The 12,604-nt window shown below is 34.1% G+C and overlaps 1 protein-coding gene across 4 annotated transcripts in view; it reads left to right on the forward strand.

Moving 5' to 3' along the window:
* Positions 1-12,604, forward strand: part of SLC25A26 (solute carrier family 25 member 26) — a 140,156-nt gene that overhangs the window by 97,350 nt on the left and 30,202 nt on the right. For all 4 annotated transcript variants that reach the window (XM_051980447.1, XM_051980437.1, XM_051980456.1 and 1 more), the window contains one exon: positions 4,766-4,810. In XM_051980447.1, the coding sequence (XP_051836407.1) occupies positions 4,766-4,810 (45 nt within the window). The remainder of the gene's footprint in view (positions 1-4,765; positions 4,811-12,604) is intronic.

Genomic DNA, 12,604 nt, shown 5'->3' on the forward strand with positions numbered 1-12,604 from the left:
TTGGAGCATCTGTCGCAGTAAAACGGGTATGTCGTGCTTCAGAATGTAAGACCTCAGGCCAACGATTTGATATCTCCATCTATAAAACATCTTAGAGTAACTACTTACATGTGCTTGGGGGGCATAAAATCTGGCACTTGGGAGAAGCAGGACTGTTATATAACCTTGAAGCCGACATGGGAAGAGAACTATCCAACTGGTCTCTGGTCTTGGAGAGCGAGATGAAGGATTTGTTTTAGCTGTAGGACTCTCTTTGCTGGCAGAACATTTTCTCCATATGCCTGACACATTTCCATTGTTGTCTCTTCATCCTGCAAGCACGGCCAAACAAACCTAGGATCCTGTGCTGATGGGAATTCGATTTCAGGAATTGTTAGAGATCAGAAATTTCTCTTGGCTTCAGAAAAAGAATGTCTTTTCATCCTAGAAATTAAAATGTTAGATTTTTTTTGGACCATCAATTAATTTGCTATTGGAGAAAGGAGCTTATTTTGTGTGCAGTCCTCTCAATTCTCGTGTGTGATTGAAAACTGTCCTTAAACTGAGGGTGGGAAAAGGAGAATAGAAGAGTTGATATCTGCATCCTCCAAGACATGCTGAAAGGAAATTGGAGGATGGAGAGAAGGTAATTACTCTTCTCACCATTTCTCACCATCTTGCCTAAAATGAAAATACAACTGACTTTATAGTCTCCAGATCCAGCTTGAAATCCTATTCCTGCCATTTACTTCTTGTGCAAACTTGTGTGGCTCTCGTGTTTCCTCATCTTTAAATTGAAGGAGCTAGGCTAAATGACATGGGAGATCCTGGCTGTAAGTCTTCTGAGTTTGGTCGCCAAATTTTCTTAAAAGGGACTGTATGAAATAATATCATCCCTCTGAATTCCATGAAAATGTTTCTTTTTTGGGTACTGGAAGAAGAGGAATTTACAAGAGCCTTTTCTACAGGTTAGAAATCTAGTTTTATTTATTCTTATGCCCCACCCTAATGTAGAGGCGACCCTGACTTCTTAAAGGCCACCCAGAAGAACACAAGTCCTTAGAGGTTTCACCAAGTTGGAAATACTTTAAGTACACACTCAGCAACAGGTGTCTGTTATTTCAGGTAGAGCCTAACTAAAATCAGAGAGCTTTATCAATCAGAAGGTTGATTACCAGGAAACTAATGTTTGATAACAACTCAAAAATATTCTGATGATGTACAAAGCACATCATTGATCTTTGGAAGGATGGGTTAGTGGGTGGGGAATGACAAACCTAGTTCATAACTGCTTAGAAAAGGTTTGGCAGGTCTGTGAAATATTTTAAATAATATCTTCTGAACTTTTTTGATCAAGAAAACAGGAGATTATGTGATTTATTTTATGGTTTGTATAATTTTGATTTAAAAAGTATGCTAGCATGAATTTATTATTTAAATATAATTTTAACATATATTTTCTTGGTATTGATGATTATTATATCATCTACATTTCTCAGTTTATCTGTCGTTTTTCCCCTTCCCAGAAAACAACCCTTATGTCAAATAGAGGAGAAGAAAAACACATCAGCAAAAGTAGCAAAATATTGAAAAAGTCTGACATTAAATACAGTATTCCGTACATAACATCCCTCTTTGCAAAGACTTAGGAGAAAGTAACCTTCTAAAGTGTCTCTTTTGGAGACAAGCTTAGTCATTACCATTCTGCATCATCCAGTTCGATTGTTTTGTTGACCTTTACATTTTTATTATGATAGTCTTGAGTGTTTTTATCATTTCTTTATGTCTCTCTATGTCTGTTCACAGAAGTCTTACTATGCTTTTCTATATTACATCATATTCATCATTTCTTATAGCACAGTAATATTTGGTGCATTAGATACCACAATTTGTTGTTAAACCATTCTTCACAGTGGGAATTCTAAATGTTTTTGTGTATAAGGTGCTTTTTTGGTCATTAACTTCCTTGGAATTTTTAAATCAAAATGTATGGATATTTGTTACTTCATTTACATAATTCTAATTTGCTTTCCAGAGTGGTTGACCAATATTGATAGGTTTTCTAATTATATTATAGTGTACCATATTTCCATAGTCCTTCCAACATTGACTATTTCCATATTCTGTCATTCTGTCAGTTTGTTGACTGAGATAATTTTCATTTCAGTTTTATAGCAATAGTTTATGTAGGTAATCTCTGAATGCAAAGTAATAGAGTTCTAAGAAATTTTGTGGGAAAATCTGTTTTTGAATGAGTAATGATTTTTATATTTTCTGTTGTTCTCCCTTAGAATGAAAATTGGTATATTTTTCATTTGGCATTTCACACAAGGTCCTTTTGAGCTATGCAGATTCTCTACACCCATTAGCTAAGACTAAAATTGGAGTGACAATTTGTTGATGGTGGTGATCTCTATTTTATTCATTCAGTTGATTAAATATTTGTTGGTACCGCAAAGGGCAGCTGCTATAGATATTCTTACAGAATTTTATTTCATTTGTCAATGAAATAGCTTTTCGTTACCCCAAATTGGAAAAGAAATATGATCACTGCTCTTTAGTTACAAGGGCCTGATAACAAAGGAGTGTGTTTGACCTTTTTTATGGGGCTCAGAGATGCCTCATGGGATGCAGTATATTGTTCCAGATGACAAATGTCCTCTGGGATTTCAGTTTGTCAGTTTAGTATAAGGGGAATTGATTTCTTCTCACTCCCACTTCCTATCCTACCAGGATTGGTGACACAGTTTCTGTGGCAGGTGCCTGTCAAGCTCAGTTTTGTTTGTCAGGCTAATTGAGAGATTCATATATTAGTCATTACTCACAGCAAAGTAGGCAAATAATACCCAAAGCTTTGGATTTAGAGAAAATATGAATATTAGAGTAACTCCCAAATGTTTTAAAGTGATTCATCTACCAAAAATTACTAGTATGCATTCATATGCGTATTAGTCACTTCCAGAATATTCCCAGTTCAGTTTTCCACAGTGATTTCTCTTCATCAGAATCCTTTGAACAAATCCTGTCATTGAATTTAAGGTAGAAATTTATTGCCTGTATTTTAGAAATATCAGCTCTAGTATTTACTTCTGCAGGAGAAATTTTCTGCTCTTCCCAACAGCTAATGTCTGCCCTCCAGAGATAATTTCTAACTCTTGGTATATATTGTATATGTACTGATTTATGTATGTATTCTCTCTGTATGTAAGCTTTTTGAAAGTAAGGATTGTCTGTATATCCATCTGTCTGACTTATATTTATATTTCATTTTAAATTTTGTGAAGCACTTGGTTCACGATATTGTAAAGTAAGTAGTTCAGGCAGTATTATCTCCATTTTTCAGATGAAGAAGCTAAGATCTGCAGCTTGCAGTGGCTAACCTCTGTCATTTAGATAAGTGAAGGAGCCAGAATTCAAATCCAGGTCTCCTGATTCATAAATCATTCCCCCTATGCCACACTGCCTATCTAGTGATGTTATTCCATTTTCCATAATTTATAAGATTTTCACTTTTTTTTTTAAACCAAGGATGGGAATAATGCACAAAAATCATGGGAAAGAAAGTTTAATTTAGAGGAGAGTAATTTGACCTGACAAAGAAATAATTTTACTTGCAGCAAAATAGAGACTAAAGCATTAAGGTCATGGGATCATAATTTTCTAGCTGGAAGGGGCATTAGTCCACTCCTTTCATTTTGTAGTTGAGGAAACTGAGCTCTAGGTAACAGAAGTAGCTCACCAAAATTAATGGAAGTGTACCAGCTGGCATAGCTGGATCAAACCTAGTATTTTTTCTACTGGACCATAAATAAATGTTTTTTTCTTCCACTTAAAGTTGAGTTTCTCCAGCCTTTAACCTAGTCAGCTGCCCTTTTATAAATATATCCCATACAACAGCTTCCTTTCACTATCCAAAACCTATTCTGGCTCAGGCTCACAAAGTAGTATGGGTGCTGTGGGAGATACACAGGTGAATAAATCATTATTTCTGTCCTCAAGGAGTTTCCTGTCTAACAGAGAAGCTAAACCTGTTTCACTAAATATAATCTGAGGTAAAATGTGACACATTCTCTGGGGTAAGGAATTCAGCTTCCTTTGACTGAGGGAGACAGATTCAGAGTGGGATGAATCATCAGATTTCAAATTTAAGACTCAAAAAAATTGTAGAGACCTTTAAAAATAATCTCTTTTGTATCTTCGTGAACTTCGTCTATATGTAAACCAACATAGAGATTTTTGTTGTTCAGTCATTTCACTCATTTCACACTCTTCTTGACCCCATTTGGGATTTTTTTAGCAAAGATGTTGAATTTGCCACTCATTTTACAGATAAGGAACTGAGGCAAACAGAGTGAATTGACTTGCCCAGAGTCACATAGTTAATAAGTGTCTGAGACCAGATTTGAACACAGGAAGATGAAGCTTCTTGACTTCAGGCTTGATGTTCTATCCACTGGGTCACTTTGATGCCACAACATAATTATAAATATGTTTAAGTTAAATTTAATAGTGGTAATAAACTGCAGGATAATCCTCTCTATCCTTCCATTTTCCCCCATCCTATAGAACTGGCACAAAGTAGATAGTTCTTTTCATTTCCCTGCCTCAAGTTATTATCTATTTAGAAAATGAGCTTAATGGAATTTGCTTTGCAGCATATATTCGTATTTGTTTATAAGTGATAATTTACAGTTTACTTGCTAAACCATAATGCTTCTTCATTTATGCACTCTATTAGTTCTGCCAGCCTAATTTGTTTGTTTCATATGTTTTTGTCTCTTCATAGATTCCTTTTTCTCTCGTGCAGTTTCCACTGTGGGAGGCCTTAAAAGTAAGTTGTTAGATAATCCATTCTTAAGTTGTTTTATTATTATAAAAAGTGATTCTTGTTATTATGAATGTATTGGATTCCTATGAGAAATGCTCTTGAATTATCACAAACATTCCTGATTTCATATAACTTGTGCATTTGTGCATGTTAAAATATTTCTATACCAAACTATGAAGAGAGAGTTGAGTTCTTATTCATTAAAAATGTCTTCCTAAGCATGGTATGTACATTATAATACTCAGCCTCTTGCAAACTCTCTCTCTGTGGCACTAGGAAATAAGACTAGTATGCAAAACCAATTCATAAGTGTTCCCCAAATCACATGATGGGTAATGATTTTAAGTACTTTTTAAAAATCCATAATTTCTCCCTTTTTTTTTTCCATACTCAGAGTTACATAGAAAACAGAGAGGGAAAAGGAAACACAGCAAGCCCCCCAAAATTGCCAGTTGACACTACTTATACAATTTTCCTTTGTGTCTGAAGGGATGGCCAAGGTCTAGTTGTTAAGGCAAGACTGTTGGGTTCCTTTCTCTTCAGTTCACCAAGGTCAGTGATAGAAACAGCCAGTAGGATGGAAGTGGCAGGGTATATTGGAGAATAAGACATCTTACCACAGTAAGGGTCATCCCTTGTCACAAGACTTGTAGTTTCTTCTCAACTAAGGAAATGACTTCTTGTGACCATGTAGAATCTAGTATGTTTTACATAATCTGCTAAGAATTAAATAGATACTCATCTCTAAGTGATTCGATACAATTGAAAGCGATAGAATATAACTCAAAAAAAAAAAAAAGATTACCAAAAGATTTTTTAAATTGAGATTATGTTAGGAGAATAAGTAGAAAATTATTTAGTTTTTCAATTTTTCTCATTGAATATTCAGAAATATTTCCCTTACGTTATATGTAGAATTTGAGTGTGTCATTTGTTCAATGGGGTTGGCAGTTTTTGGCCATTTTTCTAGGTGATGCATTGTGAAAACAGCTTTCCAAAACAGTGTCTTTAGGCATGATGTAATTACTAGCCAGTGAAGTCACATTCCATTAGCATAACGGCAACAATTTTTTTTTTTTTCCCTGAAAAAAGAACAATGGAACCAACAGCTGTTCAGCAAAGAAGACTCATTTTGTTTGTGTCTCAATAACCAGCAGTCACAGAGACTGAAAACAACCTAGTATTCTCACACATCATCTTGTGTGAGATATTGAAGAGAAAAACCATAAGGTTTGTGACTTTTTCCACATTATTGATGTTTATGAGATTCTGGTTACTTATAAAATGTTACACATTGCCTAGAATAATGAGAATATTCCATAATTTCCATTTATTTTCCTTGAGAAGAAATCATTTGATGTCTTCACCAGTTTTTTAATCTCCTGAAAGCTGATTACTTAACACAATTTGATTAATTACATTGTTTTTTATCTTTTTATTGTTATGTGTTTATAGCCTAGCACTTTTAAACAAAACTTTTCTCAAGCCAAGAAGGAGTAAATGATGTCAGAGGAGGATTTTTCCATTATTTTCATATGGTTGTAGTCCTCAGAAAATGGCTTTCTTAACCTTACTCTTTTTTATTCTCGTATCTTCATATTGTCATATTGTCATAAAATGGTGTTGACATTATCGCTTTATAGTTTATTGAACATAAAGCAAAATAATCAACGCCCTCCTTCCCTGACAGTCTTCCATTTCTTGACTTTTCTTGTCTCATGTTAAGGTGTTCATTCACCACCATTTTCTCTATCTTAAAGCCTCCTGTTCCTTTCTGACTTCTGGTAAATCCACTCATCCACTTCCTCAATCTTTCATTCTTTCATAAGACTGTTCTCATTTCTTTATTCATTCACATTCAGCCAACATTAAGTATTTGCTCAGTGTTTGCTATTGTAGCTACTAACAGAAATACCAAGTGGAGCTAAGGTACAATTCCTATGCTCATTTACTCTCTAGTAAAAGAATTCTTTGCTTGGTACATGAATTTGGTTGTTTGGGTTTTTTAAGCATTTCAATAACTATTTTAGTCTATTGTTTCATTAGATCATTCTATATATTATAGTTGTGATTTTAAAAACACTGTTCAGAAAAGGGATCCATTAGTTTCATTGAATTGCATAGGGGTCATGATACAGAAAATAATGTCAAAAACCCTTTTTCTAGTAGGAGGGTGACAGAACATGTTAGAAAATTACAAAATCAAGTGTTCTGAAATTAGAGTGTGGTCATTTGATACTGTCAGAGGAATTAGGCATTAGGGAAGAGGTAGTGTTTGGGTTGAACTTTTAACATGAGGAGTTCAGAAGGCAAGAAGAAGGAGGACATTCCAGGAACAAAGGACAGAGCATTTAGGAAGGACAAAGAATTGTTCAGTTTACTGTGCCTTAAAGAAAAGCATTCTGGTGGCATTATGACAAACGAATTGGCAATGAGACAGAGTCAGTACAGAAAGACCTTTTCTTTTAAGTGGACTATTGCAGTAGCTATCCATGTGAGGTAATGAGGACAATCACAATGAAAATAGGGTACAGATTGAGAGAAAACAGATATGATAATCAATTCAGAGATAGAATTCACATCGATTTGATTACTGGTTGAACAAGAGTCAAAGGTAACACCAAGGGGGAAGTTGAGTGAAGACAGCAAAGAAAAGCCAGGAACTTGCCTGAACATCCCCAGTTTTCCTTAAAGCGTTAAATTAAATCTCTAAATGGATTTTGGAGTGACAGAATCTACAAAATTGAGAGGAAAACAATTGTCCAGTTCATGTATAATATAAGCTTAGAATCTCTTGAGGAAAAGTGTCTCACTTGGGTAAAAGAAGAAGCACAGTTCTGTGCAGACAGTGTTCACACAAGTCAGCAGGAAATTTTTAGCCACAGCAGAGATCAGCAGCAAGGCCCCTTGGTCCTGGCTCATCAGGCTAGTAGTAAGCTAGCTGTGAAGGCTCCAGTTCCATCATGGAAGGCCAACTGCCACCCTGGAAACCCCAACATAGCTGGGACACTCCGATGCTGTGCATAATCCACTAGCACTCAAGATCCTGGCACAGAAAGCCAGTGACAGTCCCCAGCCCCTGTCCAGAAAACTTAAGACAGTACTCCCTGGGCTCTAAAAGCAAAGTTCAAATTTAAAAGTCATTAAATAGGCCAAAAATATATTAAAAAATAGAAAAGTGACAACAGGGAAGATCAAAACACAAACTCAGAAGACAACAGTGTCAGAATGCCTACATGCAAAGCCTTAAAGTGAAAAATGACTATCTGTCTCAAGGCCAAATAGTCTTCTTTAAAAGAGGTCAAAAAGTATTTTAAAAATCAAATAAGAGAAATACAAGAAAAATTGGGGAAAGAAATAAGTGTACAAGGGAGAGCCAAGACCATGGAAAAGGATGGATAAAAATCAACTGAAAAAAGCAGTTCCTTAAAAATACAATTGGCCAAATGTTTTTTTTAAAAAAGATACACTGAAGAAAACAACTCCTTAAAAAGTAGAATTGCCAAATGGAAGAGGTAAGAAAGCTAAGTGAAAGAAGCAATTCCTTAAAAAGTAGAATTGGGCAAGTAGAAGCTAATCAATCTGTGAGACATTATGAATTGGTCAAATAAAATCAAAAAAGTGAAAAAGTAGAAGAAAATGTAAAATAACCTTATTGGAAAAACAACTCACCTAGAAAATAAATCCAGAAGAGACAATTTAAGAATTATTGGAGTATATGAAGGCCATTATCCAAAAAAGAAACCTGAAAAGCATCTTTCAAGAAATTATTAAGGAAAAGAGCCCTGCTACCCTAGAACTAGAGGATAAAATAGCTGTTGAAAGAATATACTGATCACCTCGTGAAAGAGAGTCCCAAATAAAAACTCTAAGGAATATTGTAATCAAAATCCAGAATTTTCAGGTCAAGAAGCAAATACTGCAAGCAGCCAGAAAAAAACAATTCAAATATTAAGGAACATAGTCCAGATTACACAGGATTTAGTCACTTTAACATTAAAGGATCAGAGAGCCTTTCAGAGTAGAAGAAAAATTGGGAAAAGACACAAGAAGTATGCAAGAAAGAATCAACAGCTTGTAAAAAGAAGGACAAAAATTGACCAAAGAAAATAATTGACTAGAAAAATACAATTTGTCAAATGAAAGGGGGGAAAAAATCCACTGAATAAAACAACTATTTAAAGGTAGATTGGAAAAAATCGTTAAAAACTAGAACCAGATAAATGGAAACTACTGACTCTATAAGACATCAAAAATCAGTCAAAAAAATTTTTTTAAATGAAAAACTGGAAGAAAATGTTAATACCTCATTGGAAAAACAGCTGACCTATAAAATAGATCCAAGAGAGACAATTTTAATCTTATTGGAGTACCTGAAGTCCACAATCCCAAAAAACCCCAACAAATAACAACCACCATCACAAAAAAAAAAAAAAAAAAAAACCTGGATAGAATTCTTCAAGAGGTCACCAAAGAAAACTGCTCTTTATGAACCAGAAGGCAAAATAGTCATTGAAAGACTCCATCATCACCTCTGGAAAGAGATCCTACAAGGAAAACCCAAAAAAAATTGCAAAACTCCCAAACTATAATCTCAAGGAAAAAAATACTGCAGGTTGCCAGGAAAAAAGAAAACAATTTACATATTGAGGAGCCACGGTCAGGATTATCCAGGATTTGGCAGCATCTACAATAAAGGATCAGAGGCCCTGGATTACCTTATTCCAGAAGGCAAAGGACCTTGGATTACAACCAAAAATCAACTACTCAGTGAGACTAAGCATTACCTTTCAGAGGAGCAGATGGATCTTTAATGAAGTAGGGGACTTTTAATCACTTCTATTGAAAAAACTATAAACAGAAAATTTGATCTACAAACACAGAACTCAAAGAAGCATAAAAAATAAACAAGAAAGAAGAAAAAAGCATTATTTCAAGGTTAAATTGTTTATGCTTCTACATGGGAAAATAATACTTGTAACTCTTGAGAACTGTATCTTTTATTAGGGCAGTTAGAGGGAGTATACACAGACATAGAGGTTGAAAATATTAAGGAAAAAAAGACATTAAGGAATGGAAAAATGATTGTACTAGGAGAAGAGGAAAGAGAAGGTAAATAGAGTAAATTAGATCACATGAAGAGACAATTATAGTACAAGGAAAGAAGAGAGGATGGTGAGCATTGCCTGAAGCTTAATCTCATCATTTTTGGCTCAAAGAAGGAATAACATTCACTCATTTGGGTATAGAAATTTACATTACTCTATAGGGAAGTAAGAGGAGAAAGGGGAAAGAAAACGGAGTGCTGGATAGAGAGGAGGAAAAACACAAAGAGATAGGGATAAGAGAAGGGAGGAGGGAATGATAAAAAGAAGAGCAGACTTGAGGGAGAACTTGGTCAGAAACAAAACACACACACAAAAAAAGGACGGGGTGGAAAGAGAGAACAAACTTATAAATTGAAGAAAATAGGATGGATGGAAATACATAGCTGGTAAATCATAACTGTGAATGGGAACGGGACGAACTCTCCCATAAAACGGAAGTAGATAGCATACTAAATTAAAAACCAGAATCCTACACTGTTGTATACAAGAAACATGTTTGAAACAGAAATACATTCAGAGTAAGAGTAAAAGGCTGGAGCAGAATTTATTTGTCACTGGACCAAAAAAAGTAGGAGTAGCAATTCTGATCTCAGACAAAGAAAAAGCAAAAACAGATTTAATTAAAAGAGATAAAGAAGGAAGCTATACTGTTTTCAGATCAAGAAGCAAATACTCCAAACAGCCAGAAAGAAACAATTCAAATATTAAGGAACCATAGTCCAGATTACACAGGATTTAGTCACTTCAATATTAAGGAATCAGAGAGCCTTTAAGAGTAGAAGAAATGAGAGGTATTCAAGAGACAGTCAACAGCTTGGAAAAGGAAGGACAAAAACTGACCAAAGAAAAGAATTGACTAGAAAAATACAATTGGTCAAATGAAAAAAAAAATTCACTGAATAAAACAATTACTTGAAGAATACCATAGACAATGAAGTGTTATCAATACAAAACATCGTTAGTTAGAAGTTAAGCCAGTTACAGAAAGAAATAAATAGCAAAATTATATTAATGGGGGATCTCAACCTCCCCCTCAAAATTAAATAAATCTAACCACAGAATAAACAAGAAATAAATTAAGGAAGTTGATAGGATCTTAGAAAACTTAGATATGATAGACCACTGTAGAAAACTAAACGTAAATAGAAAGGAATATACCATTTTTTCAGCAGTACATAGTATCCACACAAAAATTGACCATGTATTAGGGCATTAAAACATCATAATCAAATGCAGAAAGGCAGAAATAGTAAGTGCATACTTTTCATATCATGGTGCAATAAAAATTACATTCAATAAAGGGCAAGGAAATGATAGATTAAAAATCAATGAGAAATTAAATAATCTAATCCTAAGGAATGAGTGGGCCAAACAACAATTCATAGAAACAATAATTTCATCCAAGAGAATGACAATAATGAGACAACATTGCAAAATTTATGGGTTGCAACCGAAGCAGTAGAGTAAATTTTATGTCTCTAAATACTTACATAAATGAAATTGAAAAAGAGGAGATTAATAAATTGGGCATTCAATTTAAAAAGCTAGAAGAACAACAAATTTTAAATCCCCAATTAAATACCAAATTAGAAAGTCTGAAAATCAGAAGAGAGATTAGTAAAATTGAAAGTAAGAAAAATATTGAACTAATAAATAAAATTAAGAGCTAGTTTTATTGAGTAGAAAAGGGAGACAATGGAATAGACAAACCTTTGGTTAATTTGATTTTTAAAAAGAAAGAAGAAAATCAAATGACTAGTATCTAAAATGGAAGGGGTGAATTCACCACCAGTGAAGAGGAAATTAATGCAATAATTAGGATCTATTTTGCCCACCTGTATGTCAATAAATCTGACAAGCTAAGTGTAATAGGTGAATATTTACAAAAATAAAAATTACTCAGATCAACAGAAGAGGAAATAAAATACTTAACCCTATTTCAGAAAAAAGAAATTGAACAAGCCATCAATGAACTTCCTAAGAAAAAATCTCCTGGGCACGATGGATTTACAAGTGAATTCTACCAAATATCTAAAAAAAAGTTAATTTCAATTAGACAAAGAGTCATAACAAATTCCTTTTATGACACAGATATGGTACTAACACCTAAACCAGAAAGAGCCAAAATAGGGAAAGCAAATTACAGATAAATTTTTCTAATGCATGTTGATACAAAAAAAATTTATTTTTTTATTGAAGCTTTTTATTTTCAAGACATATGCTTAGATAATTTTCAGTATTCACCCTTACAAAACCTTGTGTTCCAAATTATTTTTTTCTCCATCCCTCCCCCTAGATGGCAAATGATTCAATATATGTTAAACATGTATAATTCTTCTATACGTATTTCTACAATTATCATGCTGTACAAGAAAAATCAGATCAAAAAGGAAAAAATGAGAAAATAAAATGTAAGCAAACAACAAAAAATGTGAAAATACTATGCTATGATCCACACTCAGTCCCCACAGTCCTCTCTCTGGGTACAGATGACTCTCTCCATCAAAAGATCATTGGAATTGGCCTGAATTACTTCGCTATTAAAAAGATCCATATCCATCAGAATTGATCGTCACATTATTTTTGTTGCTGGGTAATTCTTCTACTTCTCTTGTTACACAAGCAACACTTGTTTCTGTGTAAATGGTTCTGCTTACTTCATTTAACATCAGTTCATGTAAGTCTCTCC

This window comes from Antechinus flavipes, chromosome 1 (assembly GCF_016432865.1).
Source record: "Antechinus flavipes isolate AdamAnt ecotype Samford, QLD, Australia chromosome 1, AdamAnt_v2, whole genome shotgun sequence".
In the NCBI taxonomy this organism is placed as follows: domain Eukaryota; kingdom Metazoa; phylum Chordata; class Mammalia; order Dasyuromorphia; family Dasyuridae; genus Antechinus; species Antechinus flavipes.